Consider the following 23,698-nt stretch of genomic DNA (forward strand, 5'->3'; position numbering starts at 1 on the left):
TTTTACAAATGTCTGAACTTCAGGTACTGAAGCCAGTTCTTTCTGGAAGAAAATCGACAGGGCCGAAATTTGAACCTTAATGGACCCTAATTTTAGGCCCATAGACAGTCCTGTTTGCAGGAAATGAAGGAAACGACCCAGTTGAAATTCCTCTGTAGGGGCCTTCTTGGCCTCACACCACGCAACATATTTACGCCAAATGCGGTGATAATGTTTTGCGGTTACGTCCTTCCTGGCTTTGACCAGAGTAGGGATGACTTCTTCTGGAATGCCTTTTTCCCTCAGGATCCGGCGTTCAACCGCCATGCCGTCAAACGCAGCCGCGGTAAGTCTTGGAACAGACAAGGCTCCTGCAGTAGCAGGTCCTTTCTTAGAGGTAGAGGCCACGGTTCGTCCGTGAGCATCTCTTGAAGTTCCGGGTACCAAGTCCGTCTTGGTCAATCCGGAACCACGAGTATAGTTCTTACTCCTCTCCTTCTTATGATTCTCAGTACTTTTGGTATGAGAGGCAGAGGAGGGAACACATACACTGACTGGTACACCCACGGCGTTACCAGAGCGTCCACTGCTATTGCCTGAGGGTCCCTTGACCTGGCGCAATATCTGTCCAGTTTTTTGTTGAGGCGGGACGCCATCATGTCCACCTTTGGTTTTTCCCAACGGTTTACAATCAGGTGGAAGACTTCTGGGTGAAGTCCCCACTCTCCCGGGTGAAGGTCGTGTCTGCTGAGGAAGTCTGCTTCCCAGTTGTCCACTCCCGGAATGAATACTGCTGACAGTGCTATCACATGATTTTCCGCCCAGCGAAGAATCCTTGCAGCTTCTGCCATTGCCCTCCTGCTTCTCGTGCCGCCCTGTCTGTTTACGTGGGCGACTGACGTGATGTTGTCCGATTGGATCAACACCGCCTGACCCTGAAGCAGAGGTTTTGCTTGACTTAGGGCATTGTAAATGGCCCTTAGTTCCAGAATGTTTATATGAAGAGACGTTTCCAGGCTTGACCACAGGCCCTGGAAATTCCTTCCCTGTGTGACTGCTCCCCAGCCTCTCAGGCTGGCATCCGTGGTTACCAGGATCCAATCCTGAATGCCAAATCTGCGGCCCTCTAGTAGATGAGCACTCTGCAGCCACCACAGGAGAGACACCCTTGTCCTTGGCGACAGGGTTATCCGCTGATGCATCTGCAGATGCGATCCGGACCATTTGTCCAGTAGATCCCACTGAAATGTTCTTGCATGGAATCTTCCGAATGGAATCGCTTCGTAAGAAGCCACCATTTTCCCCAGGACCCTCGTGCACTGATGCACTGAGACCTGTCCTGGTTTTAGGAGGTTCCTGACTAGCTCGGATAACTCCCTGGCCTTCTCCTCCGGGAGAAACACCTTCTTCTGGACTGTGTCCAGAATCATTCCTAGGAACAGTAGACGTGTCGTTGGAATCAGCTGCGATTTTGGAATATTTAGAATCCACCCGTGCTGACGTAACACTACCTGAGATAGTGCTACTCCGACTTCTAACTGTTCCCTGGATCTTGCCCTTATCAGGAGATCGTCCAAGTAAGGGATAATTAAAATGTCTTTTCTTCTTAGAAGAATCATCATTTCGGCCATTACCTTGGTAAAGACCCGAGGTGCCGTGGACAATCCAAACGGCAGCGTCTGAAACTGATAATGACAGTTTTGTACTACAAACCTGAGGTACCCTTGGTGAGAAGGGTATATCGGGACGTGGAGATAAGCATCCTTGATGTCCAGAGACACCATATAGTCCCCTTCTTCCAGGTTTGCTATCACTGCTCTGAGTGACTCCATCTTGAATTTGAACCTTTTTATGTAAGTGTTCAAGGATTTCAGATTTAAAATTGGTCTCACCGAGCCGTCCGGCTTCGGTACCACAAACAGCGTGGAATAATACCCCTTTCCTTGTTGCAGGAGGGGTACCTTGATTATCACCTGCTGGGAATACAGCTTGTGAATGGCTGCCAAAACTGCCTCCCTGTCGGAGGGAGACTTTGGTAAAGCAGACTTCAGGAAACGACGAGGGGGAAACGCCTCGAATTCCAGTTTGTACCCCTGCGATACTACCTGTAGAATCCAGGGATCCACTTGCGAGTGAGCCCACTGCGCGTTGAAATTCTTGAGACGGGCCCCCACCATATCTGAGTCTGCTTGTAAAGCCCCAGCGTCATGCTGAAGACTTGGCAGAAGCAGGGGAGGGCTTCTGCTCCTGTGAAGCGGCTGCATGGTGCAGTCTTTTTCCTCTTCCTCTGCCCCGGGGCAGAAAAGAGTGGCCTTTTGCTCGCTTGTACTTATGGGAACGAAAGGACTGAGTTTGAAAAGACGGTGTCTTTTTCTGCTGATGTGGAGTGACCTGGGGTAAAAAGGTGGATTTTCCAGCCGTTGCCGTGGCCACCAGGTCCGATAGACCAGCCCCAAATAACTCCTCCCCTTTATACGGCAATACTTCCATGTGCCGTTTGGAATCCGCATCCCCTGACCACTGTCGCGTCCATAACGCTCTTCTGGCAGAGATGGACATAGCACTTATTCTTGATGCCAGGGTGCAAATATCCCTCTGTGCATCACGCATATATAGTAGTGCATCCTTTAAATGTTCTATAGTTAACAAAATATTGTCCCTATCCAGGGTATCAATATTCTCGGTCAGGGAATCCGACCATGCGACTCCAGCACTGCACATCCAGGCTGAGGCGATTGCTGGTCGCAGTATAACACCAGTATGTGTGTATATACTTTTTAGGATATTTTCCAGCCTTCTATCAGCTGGTTCTTTGAGGGTAGCCGTATCAGGAGACGGTAACGCTACTTGTTTTGATAAACGTGTGAGCGCCTTATCTACCCTAGGGGGTGTTTCCCAACGCGCCCTAACCTCTGGTGGGAAAGGATATAATGCTAATAATTTTTTAGAAATTAGCTGTTTTTTATCGGGGGAAACCCACGCTTTTTCACACACCTCATTTATTTCCTCTGACTCAGGAAAAAATATTGGTAGTTTTTTCTCTCCCCACATAATACCCTTCTTTGTGGTACTTGTAGTGTCAGAAAGGTTCAATGCCTCTTTCATTGCCGTGATTATGTAACGTGTGGCCCTACTGGACATTACGTTTGTCTCGTCACCGTCGACACTAGACTCAGTATCTGTGTCAGGGTCTGTGTCGACCCACTGAGGTAACGGGCGTTTTAGCGCCCCTGACGGTGTCTGAGACGCCTGGACAGGCACTAATTGATTTGCCGGCTGTCTCATGTCGTCAACAGTTTTCTGCAAATTGCTGACATTATCACTTAATTGTTTAAATACAATCATCCAGTCAGGTGTCGACTCCCTAGGGGGTGACATCACCAACACAGGCAACTGCTCCGCCTCCACATAATTTTCCTCCTCATACATGTCGACACACGCGTACCGACACACAGCACACACACCGGGAATGCTCTGATAGAGGACAGGACCCCACTTAGCCCTTTGGAGAGACAGAGGGAGAGTCTGCCAGCACACACCCAGCGCTATATATATATATACAGGGATAACCTTATATAAGTGTTATTCCCTTATAGCTGCTGTTATTATCGTTATTTGCTGCCAAAAATGCCCCCCCTTCTCTTTTTTACCCTGATTCTGAAGCAGGACTGCAGGGGAGAGTCAGGGAGCCGTCCTTCCAGCGGAGCTGTGAGGGAAAATGGCGCTTGTGTGCTGAGGAGATAGGCTCCGCCCCTTCACGACGTCCTTATCTCCCGCTTTTCTGTGTAAAATGGCAGGGGATTAAAATACATCCATATAGCCCAGGAGCTATATGTGATGTATTCTGTTTTGCCACCTAAGGTATTCCGTTATATTGCGTCTCAGGGCGCTCCCCCCCCCAGCGCCCTGCACCCTCAGTGACCGGAGTGTGAAGTGTGCTGAGAGCAATGGCGCACAGCTGCGGTGCTGTGCGCTACCTTAGTCTGAAGACAGGATGTCTTCTGCCGCCGATTTCACCGGACCTCTTCGTCTCTTCTGGCTCTGTAAGGGGGACGGCGGCGCGGCTCCGGTGACCCATCCAGGCTGAACCTGTGATCGTCCCTCTGGAGCTAGTGTCCAGTAGCCTAAGAAACCCGATCCACTCTGCACTCAGGTGAGTCCGTTTCTTCTCCCCTTAGTCCCACGATGCAGTGAGCCTGTTGCCAGCAGGACTCACTGAAAATAAAAAAACCTAACTAAACTTTTATTCTAAGCAGCTCAGGAGAGCCACCTAGATTGCACCCTTCTCGGCCGGGCACAAAAATCTAACTGAGGCTTGGAGGAGGGTCATAGGGGGAGGAGCCAGTGCACACCACCTGATCCTAAAGCTTTACTTTTTGTGCCCTGTCTCCTGCGGAGCCGCTATTCCCCATGGTCCTTTCAGGAACCCCAGCATCCACTAGGACGATAGAGAAAAAATGGCTGCATAGACAACAGATTTCATCTTAATTACAACGCCTTATACTTTCTTTGTGGAAGGGTTAAGTTGGCATTGATTACAACTTAAATTGTTCTATCTACACTGTACAGTACACACGGGGAGAGATGTGTGCTAAACGATCTGTCACAGACCGCTCAGCACACATCGCTCAGTATAGCGCGATATGTGCTGAGCGAGGGGTGGGGGGATTACTTAGATTTTAAGAACAGATCTCTCCGTGTGTACCCCCCTGTAGACACTGGGGCAGATGTATTAAGCCTGGAGAAGTGATAAAGCAGCGATAAGTGCAAGGTTATAATGCACCAGCAAATCAGCTCCTAACTGTAAATTTATATATTGGAGCCGATTGACTGGTGCGTTATCACCTTGCATTTATCAATGCTTTATCACTTCTCCAGGCTTAATACACTGTTCTATACAAATGTAGTTCCCAAGATACTGTATGCAATAGATACATAAAAGATTTAAGAAGTGCTGTACATCACCTATACAATTAAATTGGGCAAAAGCTAGCATTTCTGAGGTATTCTACTCTGCAGGGTGAAAGAGTTCTGCATACTACTAATGTATGGTAAATAGAAGCATGTGGCTGGTGTACAGTATCTTGTAAACGTAAGTGCTAAATAGTCTACCTGACATATCAGTAGATAAAGATAAGTTGTCATAGCCCCCTGAATGGTGCCTGGCAGTAGAATCTGCATTTGTACTAGTTTTCCGATCTTCGTGAAGGAAAGTGCTGTCTTGGTGGAGGTCATCTTTGGGTCCTGGCCTCTCATCCATATGACCACCTACAAAACACGCCACCACTATGGTAAGTGCCAGACTGTGATTAAATTAGCATGTGTGTTTTCATAAGCATCTTAATCTTAAATATATAGAAAAATAAATTCTAAAAATGGAAAAAGTTTGTTGATGCAGCCATACCTTCTTATGCTGTCTAACATAAGCAAAAGGGACATTATTTTTTTTTTTTTAAGCATGAAAGAGTGCTGACTATGCGTAATTGTATCCTGTAGTGAGTTCTGGACAAATCCTATTTTAAAACTGACTTGCATTTCATTACATTACAAGGATGAAGTTTTACTTTAAGAGCAGTTTTGCACCAAAACAACAGTAACAGTAAGAATTGAGAAAGTGATCTGTATAACCAGTACAGAAGTTGCACAGGTTCCATGTATTTAGAATCTAGCACTGAATGATGCAGAGTTGTGGGTGTGAGATTCCTGATTGTACATCAGTACACTGTACTAGAGCATTCACATGGCATTTATTACCCTTACGCTCACATCATCCTTTCCCAATTAACTTTTTTACTCTTACTTTTAATAACCTTTGTAACCAGTTGGGAGATCTAGACCGGTCGTAACAAATGGTTTAGCTATATCATGGTACAGACATAAGTGTAACCATTAACTGCAGTTTCAAGCAAAGCTTAAATATATACAGAGACATTCTCCATGAACAAAATATTATATAGTAAACACTAGAACTAGGAATACATTTCTATCTTTTCTCAGTTATTAGTCGCATTATATTAGAGTATGGGTGCTCTATAACTAGCTAGCATTTAAACTCCTGGGCATATATTTACTGAAGGTCAATTTTAGATCGATTAAAATCGATGTTGGCCTTCCAGAGCTAAGACACACATTTCTGAACATTTAAAAATGTATATGAAAATCATGTTAGTAAATGTGTTGGTTTAGACCTGTAAGCCCAATATCGATTAAGATTGTTTTTAACCGATGTGAAATCGATAAAAATCGACCATTTAGTAAATATATCCCCTGGACTGAACAACTGGTTTTGGAACGAAGTGTTAAGGGAGGTCACATATAATACCCAGCAAGCATTTCCAACCTCCACCTGAATAGTCCTCACAGGTGAAAAAAAAAACTAAAACGTAATTTGCAAAAGAGAAAATGCATAATACTTTTACATGAGAAACTAACCATAAAATACAATATTTCTTCTCAAAACTTTATTACTTGCAAGTTTCACCAGTCATAATGGGTGTGGTTCAAAAGGTCGACCCTAAAAGGTCGACACAAGCAAAAGGTCAACATGTGAAAAAGATCGACTTGAGAGTTTTATGTTTTCTGGGTGTCAAATTGTAGATTTCCACACATGAAACCCCAATTAGTGTACCGCATCGCTCCCATGTTACCTTTCCCAATCGCAGTCCACATAGATCAGGCCTGGCCAACCGGTGGCTCTCCAGCTGTTGAGAAACTACAAATCCCAGCATGCCCTGACACAGTATTACTTTTAGGCCATGCTAAATCTGCAGCAGAGTATGCTGGGATGTGTAGTTTCACAACATCTGGAGAGCCACAGGTTGGCCAGGCCTGACAGATGATAAAGTATGAAAAGGTGAAAGAATGCATTTTTTTTTAAACATATTCATGTCGGCAATATACTGTGTCTAACATTATCAAGTCGACCATTTGAACCTGTCAACCTTTTTACCATGTCGACCATAAGTGGTTGACCTATAGACCAGATACAGTCTTAACAAAAGAGCACAAAACATGAAAACCCCTCTGCCCTTCCAAACACCCACCGCCATCCAGAAAGGAAAAAGAAAAGAAAAAAGGCTTTTAAAAAGGTGTCCACCATCAGAGCTTACATTCATTATAAAAAAAAAGCCTGCATTAGTAAAAGCACAGCAAACCATAAGTGAATTCAATTAAATGATAAAAGAAAGAGGTATCTAACAGAGTTCAGTGAGGCTGTACCAGGCAAAGTATCTAGGCAGATTCAATTACAAGCAGTCACCATCGGTAGCTCGCGTTGTATATATATCAGTTATGGTAGGCTGACTCTGCTCGAACCCCCATAGGCTGTGAGTGGAATCAGCAGTCATGTAACGCGCACAGTCAAGGAAAGCTGTTCCAGCCGTTGGCTAATTGAATCTGCCCTATATAATGTTAGCGGCACATGAGCGGTGGGACTAGGATGTAGATGAGGGAAAGGGAGGGTTAGTAGCTCCTGGATTATACCTGTGCTAAAGTGCTTATCAGTAGAATCAGTAGAATCAAGCCTGATTAAATTCCTCACGAAGAGTGTGTGCTCCCCAGGGTTAGCATCATTAGAGTTATCCACACCATGATGGCTCACCAAGTCCCCAACACTCCTACGTGCAGCACTTTGATGAGCTGAAGAGACAAGGCAAATGAACAAAGCATCCATACAAAAGTATATTCCACTAATATGCTATAACTCTAGATCTACTAAGTGATATCACTTTGGACAAGAAATGGAAAACAATTTCAGGACTTATGAGAAACAAAATAAGTTTCAAAGTAATTAGATGTCTTCTGCTCAACCAGCCTTTACAAAATGGGCTACTTTGAAGTATACCCGACTATAAAAAAACTATTCTCTGAATGAAATCACATGTAAATATGAGCCAGGGTAAAAGGTTGTCAGTAATTTGCTTATGAGCTGTAATAGTCCAGGCATATTGATAACATGTCACCAGTACATACACAGCAGAACCCAGCATTCCCTCAAATACCATTCTTTTTAGAGTCAGTAAACAGTTGTGGCCTACACTGTAACTAAGATAAATAAGTTGTACAATACATGCAAATAGTTTCATCTTAATGGATCTGGGTGAGGCACATTCCTGGGAATCCGTCATTCGCTCAAGAAATGTATTTTAGAAAACAGAATGTTCCCTGCAATTCATTTCACACATTATTCAAATTGAATTCAACTCAGAATATTTCTCACTGACACACTTCAGCAGCACATTCGCTTCGAGGTGCAGAAGATATATGATTATGTGCTGCGGGGGGGATGGGAATACACCCACAACCTGCCTAACTCAGGATAAATGTTATTACCAAGCTACAGTAGCCAGGTAAACAACAGATGCAATGACACAGCTAGGCACTAGGTAAGTGTTACCCTCATACGTTAGTAAATTGTAAACTCAGAGCATGGCAAGAATCAATAAACGCTATCACTGGCTACATTTTCTCTAGTAAACAGCCAACTACAGCTGATACCATTACATTTATTAAAGCAAATATCGGCTTGTGCTAAAATATACTGGTGTCTTCTGAGTGGTAATCCATCAAGTTGTAAAATGCTGACTGCAGCTTAAAAAAACCTCAACACAAATAGGAACATGAAATCAAATTTCAAACCTATTTGGTAAAAAGGTCACATTTGTACAGTTGTTGTCAGAGTTCTGTTTAAAACAAGAAAAGGACATCTCAGTGACGTTACAATGAGCAGAGACATGCCCTTAAAAAAATAAAAAAAGAGAAATTTAGAAATGGTTGAAAATGTTCGATTTTAGCAATTGCCGGTATTTACTAATAAGGAAGAATGTGAGTGACTGTACAAACAAGTTAGTTAGTACCTGCTACTGAAGAGGCCTTAGGCACTGGCTTTGTTCTTTTCATTGGCTTTCGAAACTGAGCCAAACCAAATATCACATTTCGGACTTTCGTCCATAGAAAGTTTCCACTGCGGTTACTGCTTGGCCATGGACTCACTAGTACAACCTGGAACCAAAATATATGTGTAATTATCCCAGCCCAACCTTATCTTTCATATTTACTGTAAATGTAAATATCTAAGCTTTGTGCACAACTACCATGGCCAAATCCATTAACTGCGGTAAATTACCGGCCACTTTGGACGTAGCACTGATGAGTGCTGTGTGATCAATTATGATCAAGGCTCTATCTGTATGGGCTTACAGGTTTTCTCCATGTCTATCAATCTGCTTGATGCTTCTGTATCCTCTATCACTCCAAAAACATATTGGTATGTTACCTGTCTGCTTTAGAATAATAAGAATTTACTTACCGATAATTCTATTTCTCATAGTCCGTAGTGGATGCTGGGACTCCGTCAGGACCATGGGGAATAGCGGGCTCCGCAGGAGACAGGGCACATCTAAATAAAGCTTTTAGGATCACATGGTGCGTACTGGCTCCTCCCCCTATGACCCTCCTCCAAGCCTCAGTTAGGTACTGTGCCCGGACGAGCGTACACAATAAGGAAGGATCTTGAATCCCGGGTAAGACTCATACCAGCCACACCAATCACACCGTACAACTTGTGATCTGAACCCAGTTAACAGTATGATAACAAAAAACGAAGTAGCCTCTGAAAAGATGGCTCACAACAATAGTAATAACCCGATCTTTGTAACAATAACTATGTACAAGTATTGCAGACAATCCGCACTTGGGATGGGCGCCCAGCATCCACTACGGACTATGAGAAATAGAATTATCGGTAAGTAAATTCTTATTTTCTCTAACGTCCTAGTGGATGCTGGGACTCCGTCAGGACCATGGGGATTATACCAAAGCTCCCAAACGGGCGGGAGAGTGCGGATGACTCTGCAGCACCGAATGAGAGAACTCCAGGTCCTCCTTAGCCAGAGTATCAAATTTGTAAAATTTTACAAACGTGTTCTCCCCTGACCACATAGCTGCTCGGCAAAGTTGTAATGCCGAGACCCCTCGGGCAGCCGCCCAAGATGAGCCCACTTTCCTTGTGGAGTGGGCCTTTACAGATTTAGGCTGTGGCAGGCCTGCCACAGAATGTGCAAGTTGGATTGTGCTACAGATCCAACGTGCAATCGTCTGTTTAGACGCAGGAGCACCCATCTTGTTGGGTGCATACAATATAAACAACGAGTCAGATTTTCTGACTCCAGCTGTCCTTGAAATATATATTTTTAATGCTCTGACAACGTCCAGTAACTTGGAGTCCTCCAAGTCGCTAGTAGCCGCAGGCACCACAATAGGCTGGTTCAAGTGAAAAGCCGAAACCACCTTAGGGAGAAAATGAGGACGTGTCCGCAGTTCTGCCCTGTCCGAATGGAAAATCAGATATGGGCTTTTGTATGATAAAGCCGCCAACTCTGAAACTCTCCTGGCTGAAGCCAGGGCCAATAGCATGGTTACCTTCCATGTAAGGTATTTTAAATCTACCGATTTTAGAGGCTCAAACCAATGAGATTTGAGAAAATTCAAAACTACGTTCAAATCCCACGGTGCCGCTGGAGGCACTATTGGGGGTTGTATATGTAGTACACCTTTGACAAAAGTTTGTACTTCAGGCACTGATGCCAATTCCTTCTGGAAGAAGATTGATAAGGCCGAAATTTGAACTTTAATGGACCCCAATTTTAGGCCCATAGACAATCCTGCTTGCAGGAAATGTAAGAATCGACCCAATTGAAATTCTTCCGTTGGAGCCTTCTTGGCCTCACACCACGCAACATATTTCCGCCAAATGCGGTGATAATGTTGTACAGTCACTTCCTTTCTAGCCTTAATCAAGGTAGGAATAACTTCCTCTGGAATGCCCTTTTCTTTTAGAATCCGGCGTTCAACCGCCATGCCGTCAAACGCAGACGCGGTAAGTCTTGGAACATACAAGGTCCCTGCTGAAGCAGATCCCTTCTTAGAGGTAGAGGCCACGGATCCTCCGTGAGCATCTCCTGAAGTTCCGGATACCAAGTTCTTCTTGGCCAGTCCGGAGCCACCAGTATTGTTCTTACTCCTCTTTTCCGTATAATTCTCAGTACCTTTGGTATGAGAGGCAGAGGAGGGAACACATACACTGACTGGTACACCCACGGTGTTACCAGAGCGTCCACAGCTATTGCCTGAGGGTCTCTTGACCTGGCGCAATATCTGTCCAATTTTTTGTTGAGGCGAGACGCCATCATGTCCACCTTTGGTTTTTCCCAACGGTTCACAATCATGTGGAAGACTTCTGGATGAAGTCCCCACTCTCCCGGGTGAAGGTCGTGTCTGCTGAGGAAGTCTGCTTCCCAGTTGTCCACTCCCGGGATGAACACTGCTGACAGTGCTATGACATGATTCTCCGCCCAGCGCAGAATCCTTGCAGCTTCTGTCATTGCTCTTCTGCTTCTCGTGCCGCCTTGTCGGTTTACGTGGGCGACTGCCGTGATGTTGTCCGACTGGATCAACACCGGCTGACCCTGAAGCAGCGATTTTGCCAGGCTTAGAGCATTGTAGATCGCTCTTAGCTCCAGTATATTTATGTGAAGGGACGTCTCCAGGTTTGACCACACGCCCTGGAAGTTTCTTCCCTGTGTGACTGCTCCCCAGCCTCGTAGGCTGGCATCCGTAGTCACCAGGACCCAGTCCTGTATGCCGAATCTGCGGCCCTCTAACAGATGGGCACTCTGCAACCACCACAGGAGAGACAACCTTGTTCTTGGTGACAGTGTTATCCGCTGATGCATGTGCAGATGCGATCCGGACCATTTGTCCAGCAGATCCCACTGAAATGTCCGTGCATGGAATCTGCCGAATGGAATCGCTTCGTAAGAAGCCACCATCTTTCCCAGGACTCTTGTGCATTGATGTACTGACACAGTTCCTGGTTTTAGGAGGTTCCTGACAAGTTCGGATAACTCCCTTGCTTTCTCCTCCGGGAGAAACACCTTTTTCTGAACCGTGTCCAGAATCATTCCCAGGAACAGCAGACGAGTTGTCGGGGTCAATTGAGATTTTGGAAGATTCAGAATCCACCCGTGTTGCTGAAGCACTACCTGGGTTAGTGCTACACCGACTTCCAGCTGTTCTCTGGACTTTGCCCTTATCAGGAGATCGTCCAAGTAAGGGATAATTAATACGCCTTTTCTTCGTAGAAGAACCATCATTTCGGTCATTACCTTGGTAAAGACCCGAGGGGCCGTGGACAAACCAAACGGCAGCGTTTGAAACTGATAATGACAGTCTTGTATCACGAACCTGAGATACCCTTGGTGTGAGGGGTAAATTGGGACATGCAGATAAGCATCTTTTATGTCCAGGGACACCATGAAGTCCCCTTCTTCCAGATTCGCTATCACTGCTCTGAGTGACTCCATCTTGAACTTGAATTTCTGTATGTACAGGTTCAAGGATTTCAGGTTTAGAATAGGTCTTACCGAACCGTCGGGCTTCGGTACCACAAATAGTGTGGAATAATACCCCTTTCCCTGTTGTAGGAGGGGTACCTTGACTATCACCTGCTGAGAATACAGCTTGTGAATGGCTTCCAAAACCGACGTCCTTTCTGAGGGAGACGTTGGTAAAGCAGACTTTAGGAACCGGCGAGGGGGAGACCTTTCGAACTCCAACATGTAACCCCGAGATATTATCTGCAGGATCCACGGGTCCACTTGTGAGCGAGCCCACTGATTGCTGAAAATCTTGAGTCGACCCCCCACCGCTCCTGAGTCCGCTTGTAAAGCCCCAGCGTCATGCTGATGGCTTTGTAGAACCCGGGGCGGGCTTCTGGTCCTGGGCAGGGGCTGCTTGCTGCCCTCTCTTACCCTTTCCTCTGCCTCGCGGCAGATAAGACTGTCCTTTTGGTCGCTTGTTTTTATAGGAGCGAAAGGACTGCGGCTGAAAAGACGGTGTCTTTTTCTGTTGGGAGGGGGTCTGAGGTAAAAAAGTGGATTTGCCGGCAGTTGCCGTGGCCACCAGGTCCGAAAGACCGACCCCAAATAATTCCTCTCCTTTATATGGCAATACTTCCATATGCCTTTTGGAATCCGCATCACCTGACCACTGTCGCGTCCATAAACTTCTTCTGGCAGATATGGACATCGCGCTTACTCTTGATGCTAGAGTACAAATATCCCTCTGAGCATCTCGCATATAAAGAAAGGCATCCTTTAATTGCTCTAGAGTCAATAAAATACTGTCCCTATCCAGGGTATCAATATTTTCAGTCAGAGAATCCAACCACACTACCCCAGCACTGCACATCCAGGCTGAGGCTATTGCCGGTCGCAGTATAACACCAGTATGTGTGTATATACTCTTCAGTGTAGTTTCCAGCCTCCTATCTGCTGGATCCTTGAGGGCGGCCGTATCAGGAGACGGCAACGCCACTTGCTTTGATAAACGTGTGAGCGCCTTATCCACCCTAGGGGGTGTTTCCCAGCGCGCCCTAACCTCTGGTGGGAAAGGGTATAATGCCAATAACTTCTTGGAAATTAGCAGTTTTCTATCTGGGTTAACCCACGCTTCGTCACACACGTCATTCAATTTCTCTGATTCTGGAAAAGCTACAGGTAGTTTTTTCACCCCCCACATAATACCCCTTTTTGAGGTACCAGCAGTATCAGAGATCTGCAAAGCCTCCTTCATTGCCGTGATCATATAACGTGTGGCCCTATTGGAAAATACGTTTGTTTCTTCACCGTCGACACTAGATTCATCTGTGTCGGTACCCGTGTCGACTGACTGAGGTAAGGGACGTTTTACAGCCCCTGACGGTGTCTGAGACGCCTGAGCCGGTACTAACTGGTTTTCCGGCCGTCTCATTTCGTCAACTGACTTTTGTAATGTGCTAACATTATCACGTAATTCCATAACTAAAGCCATCCATTCCGGTGTCGACTCCCTAGGGGGTGACATCACCATTACCGGCAATTGCTCTGCCTCCACACCAACATCGTCCTCATACATGTCGACACACACGTACCGACACACAGCAGCCACACAGGGAATGCTCTAATCGAAGACAGGACCCTCTTAGCCCTTTGGGGAGACAGAGGGAGAGTTTGCCAGCACACACCAAAAACGCTATAAATGTATATAAACAACCCTAGAAGGTGTTGTTTTTGATATAAGCGCTTTTAATATATCAATATCGCCAAATTATGCCCCCCTTCTCTTTGTTACCCTGTTTCTGTAGTGCAGTGCAGGGGAGAGTCCTGGGAGCCTTCCTCACCAGCGGAGCTGAGCAGGAAAATGGCGCTGAGTGCTGAGGAGAATAAGCTCCGCCCCTTTTCCGGCGGGCTTTTCTCCCGGGTTTTAAGAAAACTGGCCTGGGTTAAATACATACATATAGCCTTAATGGCTATATGTGATGTATTTATTTTGCCACTAAAGGTATTTAATATTGCTGCCCAGGGCGCCCCCAGCAGCGCCCTGCACCCTCCGTGACTGAATCAGTGAGACGTGTAGCAACAATGGCGCACAGCTGCAGTGCTGTGCGCTACCTTCATGAAGACTGAGGAGTCTTCTGCCGCCTGCTTTCCGGACCTCCGTCTTCAGCGTCTGTAAGGGGGATCGGCGGCACGGCTCCGGGACGAACCCCAGGAGGACCTGTGTTCCGACTCCCTCTGGAGCTAAGTGTCCAGTAGCCTAAGACTCCAATCCATCCTGCACGCAGGTGAGTTGGAAATCTCTCCCCTAAGTCCCTCGATGCAGTGATCCTGTTGCCAGCAGGATTCACTGAGATTTAAACCTAAAAAAACTTTTTCTAAGCAGCTCTTTAGGAGAGCCACCTAGATTGCACCCTTCTCGGACGGGCACAAAAACCTAACTGAGGCTTGGAGGAGGGTCATAGGGGGAGGAGCCAGTACGCACCATGTGATCCTAAAAGCTTTATTTAGATGTGCCCTGTCTCCTGCGGAGCCCGCTATTCCCCATGGTCCTGACGGAGTCCCAGCATCCACTAGGACGTTAGAGAAAAAGACAGTAAAGCTCCCTTAGAGCAGGGACAGATTACATTGAATGCAATAAAATTAAAATAATTCTAGCTAGATTTTCCAAACATTTTTATTTAGAACTATTATTTTATGAAACATATTGTAAAACTTGGCCAGAAGAATCACCATACACATTGGGAACTATACCTAAAATGGAAGAGAATACTATACTTCATAGAAAGAATAAAGTAATGTGACCCAGCATAAAGCTTACTTTGTTATAATAACCGTACGTGATTGCATTAGGCTGTATGCCAGCATTCTTCATTTCAAACAGGACTCTTACTGCCAAAGCAGGGTTCTCCCAAAGGCCGCACAGCTGCATAACTACTCTGTAACACACCTAAAAGGTACATAATAAGGTAAACACACTGCCAACAGTACTTCACACCACATGGACTCACAAAGAAGATATATAGGATAGAAATGGAACTAAAAACATATTGGTAACAGGGAATTTATACAACACCCTTAGCTAAATGAAAACAAGTTATAAACACAATTTGTTATTATTTTTTAAACAAAATACTTTGCCCTATTGGAATGGAAAATAAATAATAGTTTCATATTCAAGTTGTTGTGGCCTTTGATACTGCAAAAGACATATATAACTTCTGGAACTTGAATTGCTGATGAAAAACATACACCTGTTATAACAAAATGCAATGTTTTAACACCTATGCTGTACACCTTAATTACCGACACACAGAGGAGACTCATGGAAGATCATGACACGAGGTCAGTAAAAAGTACAGTGTCTGACGAAACCTTTTCTCCTCTTTTGTAATTCTTCAGTTGTCATTTATAACCCTTTTACACCAACCAGCATATAACACGGTTATTGCACATGAACGCGCATAACCCGTGTTGCTGGTTGGTGTAAAAGGGCCGAGTTGGAATAATCCGGGTCGAGTGACCCGGTATTCCAATTCTGGTAGCTTGCAGGGTTGAACACGGGTTCAACCCGGCAAGCTGTGCTGTGTAAACAGAAGCTGGGTCGATGTGACCCGTTTCCAGTTTACACTGTATGGAAGGGCACTACCCCCCACCGCGTCACCAACCTGGCAATATGCCGGGATGGTGAACGTAGATGGAAAGGGGGCTGATGTGGGTCACAGCCGGGCAGCAGCGGTGTCAGGCTCCCCGGCTGCGACGCGTTTTAGGTGGAAAAGGGGTTTAAGTTAAAGTGTTGCTGTAGCTGGGAGCCAACCCACCAGAGCAGTGTCTTTACTGTCTCTTCAATTAATGCTAAAGGTCATGAGTTCATGTTATTCCCTACCATGCCTACGTGTGTTAATCGTACGCACTCACAGTAACAGACATGATTACTCAGGAAACTCCTGGAAGTACCTGATAACAGAATTATGCAGTGGTGGAGAATTGGAAGTCTAGTAAACATAATCACTATACATCTGATTGCTTGTTTTTTGCCTTGAAATCACCTCATCTAGAGGATCCACCTCAGTCTTCCTCATTTTCACCAGCACATCATAAGACTTCTGAAGAGCTCGAGACTTTGATAGCGACACCTTGACGTACACTGGCAGGCAGATGAACCACAGGCTGAAACAATTGCTGAACAGGCACTTGGGCCAATTGTTGGTATTGTTGTAATATTTCCTGGCCAATTTGTGAGCAGTTTTAATCTCCTACAGGGGGAATAAAAAATAAGAATTTACTTACCGATAATTCTATTTCTCATAGTCCGTAGTGGATGCTGGGGACTCCGTAAGGACCATGGGGAATAACGGCTCCGCAGGAGACTGGGCACATCTAAAGAAAGCTTTAGGACTAACTGGTGTGCACTGGCTCCTCCCACTATGACCCTCCTCCAAGCCTCAGTTAGGATACTGTGCCCGGACGAGCGTACACAATAAGGAAGGATTTTGAATCCCGGGTAAGACTCATACCAGCCACACCAATCACACCGTATAACTTGTGATCTGAACCCAGTTAACAGTATGATAACAGAGGAGCCTCTGAAAAGATGGCTCCCCACAATAATAACCCGATTTTTGTAACAATAACTATGTACAAGTATTGCAGACAATCCGCACTTGGGATGGGCGCCCAGCATCCACTACGGACTATGAGAAATAGAATTATCGGTAAGTAAATTCTTATTTTCTCTAACGTCCTAAGTGGATGCTGGGGACTCCGTAAGGACCATGGGGATTATACCAAAGCTCCCAAACGGGCGGGAGAGTGCGGATGACTCTGCAGCACCGAATGAGAGAACTCCAGGTCCTCCTCAGCCAGGGTATCAAATTTGTAGAATTTAGCAAACGTGTTTGCCCCTGACCAAGTAGCTGCTCGGCAAAGTTGTAAAGCCGAGACCCCTCGGGCAGCCGCCCAAGATGAGCCCCCTTTCCTTGTGGAACGGGCTTTTACAGATTTTAGCTGTGGCAGGCCTGCCACAGAATGTGCCAGCTGAATTGTACTACAAATCCAACGAGCAATAGTCTGCTTAGAAGCAGGAGCACCCAGCTTGTTGGGTGCATACAGGATAAACAGCGAGTCAGATTTCCTGACTCCAGCCGTCCTGGAAACATATTTTCAGGGCCCTGACAACATCCAGCAACTTGGATTCCTCCAAGTCCCTAGTAGCCGCAGGCACCACAATAGGTTGGTTCAGGTGAAAACGCTGGAACCACTTTAGGGAAAAACTGAGGACGAGTCCTCAATTCCGCCCTGTCCGAATGGAAAATCAGATAAGGGCTTTTACAGGATAAAGCCGCCAATTCTGACACGCGCCTGGCCCAGGCCAGGGCCAACAGCATGACCACTTTCCATGTGAGATATTTTAACTCCACAGATTTAAGTGGTTCAAACCAATGTGACTTTTGGAACCCAAACTACATTGAGATCCCAAATTGCCACTGGAGGCACAAAAGGAGGCTGTATATGCAGTACCCCTTTTACAAACGTCTAAACTTCAGGGACTAGTTCTTTTTTGGAAGAAAATTGACAGGGCCGAAATCTGAACCTTAATGGACCCCAATTTCAGGCCCATAGACACTCCTGTTTGCAGGAAATGTAGGAATCGACCCAGTTGAATTTCCTCCGTCGGGCCTTACTGGCCTCGCACTACGCAACATATTTTCGCCAATTGCGGTGATAATGTTTTTGCGGTTACATCCTTCCTGGCTTTAGATCAGGATATGGATGACTTCATCCGGAATGCCTTTTTTCCTTCAGGATCCGGTGTTCAACCGGCATGCCGTCAAACGCAGCCGCGGTAAGTCTTGGAACAGACAGGGTCCTTGCTGGAGCAGGTCCCTTCTTAGAGGTAGAGGCCACGGATCCTCCGTGAGCATCTCTTGAAGTTCCGGTTACCAAGTCCTTCTTGGCCAATCCGGAGCCACGAATATAGTGCTTTCTCCTCTCCATCTTATCAATCTCAGTACCTTGGGTATGAGAGGCAGAGGAGGGAACACATACACTGACTGGTACACCCACGGTGTTACCAGAGCGTCTACAACTATTGCCTGAGGGTCTCTTGACCTGGCGCAATACCTGTCGAGTTTTTTAATCATGTGGACGACTTCTGGGTGAAGTCCCCACTCTCCCCGGTGGAGGTCGTGCTGAGGAAGTCTGCTTCCCAGTTGTCCACTCCCGGAATGAATACTGTTGACAGTGCTATCACATGATTTTCCGCCCAGCGAAGAATCCCTGCAGCTTCTGCCATTACCCTCCTGCTTCTTGTGCCACCCTGTCTGTTTACGTGAGTGACTGCCATGATGTTGTCCGACTGGATCAACACCGGCTGACCTTGAAGCAGAGGTCTTGCTAAGCTTAGAGCATTGTAAATGGCCCTTAGCTTCAGGATATTTATGTGAAGTGATGTATCCAGGCTTGACCCTAAGCCCTGGATATTCCTTCCCTGTGTGACTGCTCCCCAGCCTCGCAGGCTGGCATCCGTGGTCACCAGGACCCAGTCCTGTATGCCGAATCTGCGGCCCTCTAGAAGATGAGCACTCTGCAACCACCACAGGATGGATACCCTTGTCCTTGGTGACAGGGTTATCCGCTGATGCATCTGAAAATGCGACCCGGACCATTTGTCCAGTAGGTTCCACTGGAAAGTTCTTGCGTGGAATCTAAAGAATGGGATTGCTTCGTAGGAAGCCACCATTTTTACCCAGAACCCTTGTGCATTGATGCACTGAGACTTGGTTCGGTTTTAGGAGGTTCCTGACTAGCTCGGATAACTCCCTGGCTTTCTCTTCCGGGAGAAACACCTTTTTTTCTGGACTGTGTCCAGGAACATCCCTAGGAAACAGAAGACAAGTCGTCGGAACCAGCTGCGATTTTGGAATATTGAGAATCCAATCGTGCTGCCGCAACACTACCTGAGATAGTGCTACACCGACTTCCAACTGTTCCCTGGATCTTACCCTTATCAGGGAATCGTCCAAGTAAGGGATAACTAAAATTCCCTTCCTTCGAAGGGATATCATTTCAGCCATTACCTTGGTAAAGACCCGGGGTGCCGTGGACCATCCATACGGCAGTGTCTGAACTGATAGTGACAGTTCTGTACCATAACCTGAGGTACCCTTGGTGAGAAGGGTAAATTTTGACATGAAGGTAAGCATCCTTGATGTCCCGAGACATCATGTAGTCCCCTTCTTCCAGGTTCGCAATCACTGCTCTGAGTGACTCAATCTTGAATTTGAACCTCTGTATGTAAGTGTTCAAAGATTTTAGATTTAGAATCGGTCTCACCGAGCCGTCTGGCTTCGGTACCACAATAGTGTGGAATAATACCCCGTTCCCTGTTGCAGGAGGGGTACCTTGATTATCACCTGCTGGGAATACAGCTTGTGAATGGCTTCCAAAACTGCCTCCCTGTCAGAGGGAGACGTCGGTAAAGCCGACTTTTGGAAACGGCGAGGGGGAGACGTCTCGAATTCCAATATGTACCCTTGAGATATTACCTGAAGGGTCCAGGGGTCTACTTGCGAGTGAGCCCACTGCGCACTGAAATTCATTGAGAACGGGCCCCCACCGTGCCTGAGCTTGTAAGGCCCTAGCGTCATACTGAGGGCTTTGCAGAGGCGGGAAAGGGTTTCTGTTCCTGGGAACTGGGTAATCTCTTCAGCCTTTTTCCTCTCCCTCTGTCACGAGCAGAAAAGAGGAACCTTTTGTCCGCTTGCCAACAAAGGACTGCGCCTGATAATACGGCGTCTTATTTTGAGAGGCGACCTGGGGTACAAACGTGGATTTCCCAGTTGTTGCCGTGGCCACCAGGTCTAAAAGACCGACCCCAAATGTCCCCTTTCAAAGGCAATACTTCCAAATGCCGTTTGGAATCCGCATCACCTGACCATTTTACTGGTAGAATTGGACAACGCACTTATACTTGATGCCAGTCGGCAAATATTCCGCTGTGCATCATGCATATATAGAAATGCATCTTTTAAATGCTCTATAGGCAATAATATACTATCCTTATCTAGGATATCAATATTTCCAGTCAGGGAATCCGACCATGCCAACCCAGCACTGCACCTCCAGGCTGAGGCGATTGCTGGTCGCAGTATAACACCAGTATGTGTGTGAATACATTTTTGGATACCCTCCTGCTTTCTATCAGCAGGATCCTTAAGGGCGGCCATCTCATGAGAGGGTAGAGCCCTTGTTCTTACAAGCGTGTGAGCGCCTTATCCCCCCTAGGGGGTGTTTCCCAACGCACCCTAACCTCTGGCGGGAAAGGGTATACAGCCAATACTTTTTAAGAAATTATCAATTGTTATCGGGGGGAAACCCACGCATCATCACACACCTCATTTTATTTCTCAGATTCAGGAAAACTACAGGTAGTTTTTCCCTCACCGAACATAATACCCCTTTTTGGTGGTACTCGTATTATCAGAAATGTATAAAACATTTTCCATTGTCTCAATCATGTAACGTGTGGCCCTACTGGAAATCACGGTTGTCTCTTCACCGTCTACACAGGAGTCAGTATCCATGTCGGCGTCTGTATCTGCCATCTGAGGTAACGGGCGCTTTAGAGCCCCTGACGGCCTATGAGACGTCTGGACAGGCACAAGCTGAGTAGCCGGCTGTCTCATGTCAACCACTGTTTTTTTATACAGAGCTGACACTGTCACGTAATTTTCAACAGTACATCCACTCAGGTGTCGACCCCCTAGGTGGTGACATCACTGTTACAGACACTCTGCTCCGTCTCCATTTTTTCTCCTCATACATGTCGACACAAACGTACCGACACACAGCACACACACAGGGAATGCTCTGATAGAGGACAGGACCCCACTAGCCCTTTGGGGAGACAGAGGGAGAGTATGCCAGCACACACCAGAGCGCTATATATATATATATACAGGTATAACCTTATATAAGTGTTTTTCCCCTTATAGCTGCTATATGTTTTAATACTGCGCCTAATTAGTGCCCCCCTCTCTTTTTTTAACCCTTTCTGTAGTGTAGTGACTGCAGGGAAGAGCCAGGGAGCTTCCCTCCAACTGAGCTGTGAGGGAAAATGGCGCCAGTGTGCTGAGGAGATAGGCTCCGCCCCCTTTTCGGCGGCCTTATCTCCCGTTTTTCTGTATATTCTGGCAGGGGTTAAATGCATCCATATAGCCCAGGAGCTATATGTGATGTATTTTTTGCCATGTAAGGTATTTTTATCATGTTTTATTGCGTCTCAGGGCGCCCCCCCCAGCGCCCTGCACCCTCAGTGACCGGAGTATGAAGTGTGCTGAGAGCAATGGCGCACAGCTGCAGTGCTGTGCGCTACCTTATTGAAGACAGGAACGTCTTCTGCCGCCGATTTTTCCGGACCTCTTCGCTCTTCTGGCTCTGTAAGGGGGCCGGCGGCGCGGCTCCGGGACCCATCCAGGCTGGGCCTGTGATCGTCCCTCTGGAGCTAATGTCCAGTAGCCAAGAAGCCCAATCCACTCTGCACGCAGGTGAGTTCGCTTCTTCTCCCCTTAGTCCCTCGATGCAGTGAGCCTGTTGCCAGCAGGTCTCACTGAAAATAACAAACCTAAACTAAAACTTTCACTAAGAAGCTCAGGAGAGCCCCTAGTGTGCACCCTTCTCGTCGGGCACAGAAATCTAACTGAGGCTTGGAGGAGGGTCATAGGGGGAGGAGCCAGTGCACACCAGTTAGTCCTAAAGCTTTCTTTAGATGTGCCCAGTCTCCTGCGGAGCCGCTATTCCCCATGGTCCTTACGGAGTCCCCAGCATCCACTTAGGACATTAGAGAAATAGTAGATTTCTTCTACATAATATTTTCACATGGTGTATAAGTAAGAAATCTTACAGAAATACTATCAAAGAGCGGTCAGATACACAGATGCCAAATTAAAAGAACTGGTAACAAACATGGGGACTAATTCAGAGTTGAGCACAGCAGAAAATTTGTTAGCAGTTAAGTAAAAACCATGGGTGGGGGGGTCATTTCGAGTTGATCGCTAGCTGCCGTTGTTCGCTGCGCAGCGATCACATAAAAAAATGGCAAAACTACACATGCATATGCACCGTAATGCGCACGCGCGACGTATGGGTAGAAAGAGCATCGTTGCTGTGCAATGGTTTTAGGGAAGAATCCATTCGCACAGCCAATCTCAAGGAGGTTGACAGAAAGAGGGCGTTTATGGGTGTCAACTGACCGTTTTCTGGGAGTGTTTGGAAAAACGCAGGCGTGTCCAGGCGTTTGCAGGGCGGGTGTCAAGTGAGGGAGGGAGACAAGGCAATAGCAGATCACCTAAATAATTATTTTTGCTCAGTATTTACTACAGAAGAAGGGATGGGGCCACAGTTAAGTTGCAAGGACATTCATAAAAATAGGATTTTGGTACTTACCAGGTAAATCCTTTTCTTTGGGTGCATGACAAGGCACCCAAATCCGAAACACGCCTTGCCGAAGCTAAGGCTAGAAGAAAAATTGTTTTCCAAGTGAGAAACTTTATATCCACTTGCTGTAAGGGTTCAAAATATGAAGACTGTAAGAACTCTAAAACCAGATTCAAGTCCCATGGCGCTGTAGGTGGAATGAATGGAGGCTGTACTCTGAGGACACCTTGGAGAAAAGTGCGTATAGACGGCAATAGAGCCAATCGTCTTTGAAAGTAAATTGACAAAGCAGATACCTGCACCTTTAGTGTAGATAAACGCAGTCCTTCATCTAACCCTGTTTGTAGAAACAACAAAAGGCGGGATAACTTGAAAGATGATGTCGGAAACTTCCGAGCTTCACACCAACCTATATAGGCACGCCATATTCTGTAATAATGAGCTGCCGTAACCGGCTTCCTAGCTCGTAACATGGTTGGTATAACCGATTCTGGAATGCCTTCTCTTCTTAAGAGGGTGGTCTCAACAGCCACCCCGTCAAACGCAGCCGCGCTAAATCGGGGTAAAGGAACGGACCCTGTTGTAACAGGTCTGGACGTAGTGGGAGCGGTCAAGGATCGTCTGCGAGTAGTCTTCGGAGATCCGAGAACCAAGCTCTCCGAGGCCAATGAGGCGCCACTAGTATGACTGTGACAGACTCTCTTTTGATCCGTTTTAGCACCAGAGGGAGCAACGGAAACGGTGGAAACAGATACACAAGACTGTACGGCCACGCGACAGTGAGAGCATCCACCGCCACTGCCTTTGGATATCTTGTTCTGGACACATACTGGAACGTTTGGTGATTGTGTCGAGACGCCATCAGGTCCACCTGAGGATAACCCCATCTCTGAACCAACATGTGAAAC

The 23,698-nt window shown here is 46.4% G+C and overlaps 1 protein-coding gene across 3 annotated transcripts in view; it reads right to left on the reverse strand.

The window, feature by feature from the left end:
• The window catches only part of DENND4C (DENN domain containing 4C), a 470,132-nt gene that overhangs the window by 87,371 nt on the left and 359,063 nt on the right, over positions 1-23,698 (reverse strand). For 2 of the 3 annotated variants that reach the window (XM_063914175.1, XM_063914173.1), the window contains exons 17-21: positions 16,403-16,609; positions 15,175-15,303; positions 8,835-8,979; positions 7,462-7,617; positions 5,092-5,247 (exon numbers count right to left, since the gene is read on the reverse strand). In XM_063914175.1, the coding sequence (XP_063770245.1) occupies positions 5,092-5,247; positions 7,462-7,617; positions 8,835-8,979; positions 15,175-15,303; positions 16,403-16,609 (793 nt within the window). The remainder of the gene's footprint in view (positions 1-5,091; positions 5,248-7,461; positions 7,618-8,834; positions 8,980-15,174; positions 15,304-16,402; positions 16,610-23,698) is intronic. The other variant, XM_063914174.1, reaches the window with a different exon arrangement.

This window comes from Pseudophryne corroboree, chromosome 1 (genome assembly GCF_028390025.1).
Source record: "Pseudophryne corroboree isolate aPseCor3 chromosome 1, aPseCor3.hap2, whole genome shotgun sequence".
NCBI lineage: Eukaryota > Metazoa > Chordata > Amphibia > Anura > Myobatrachidae > Pseudophryne > Pseudophryne corroboree.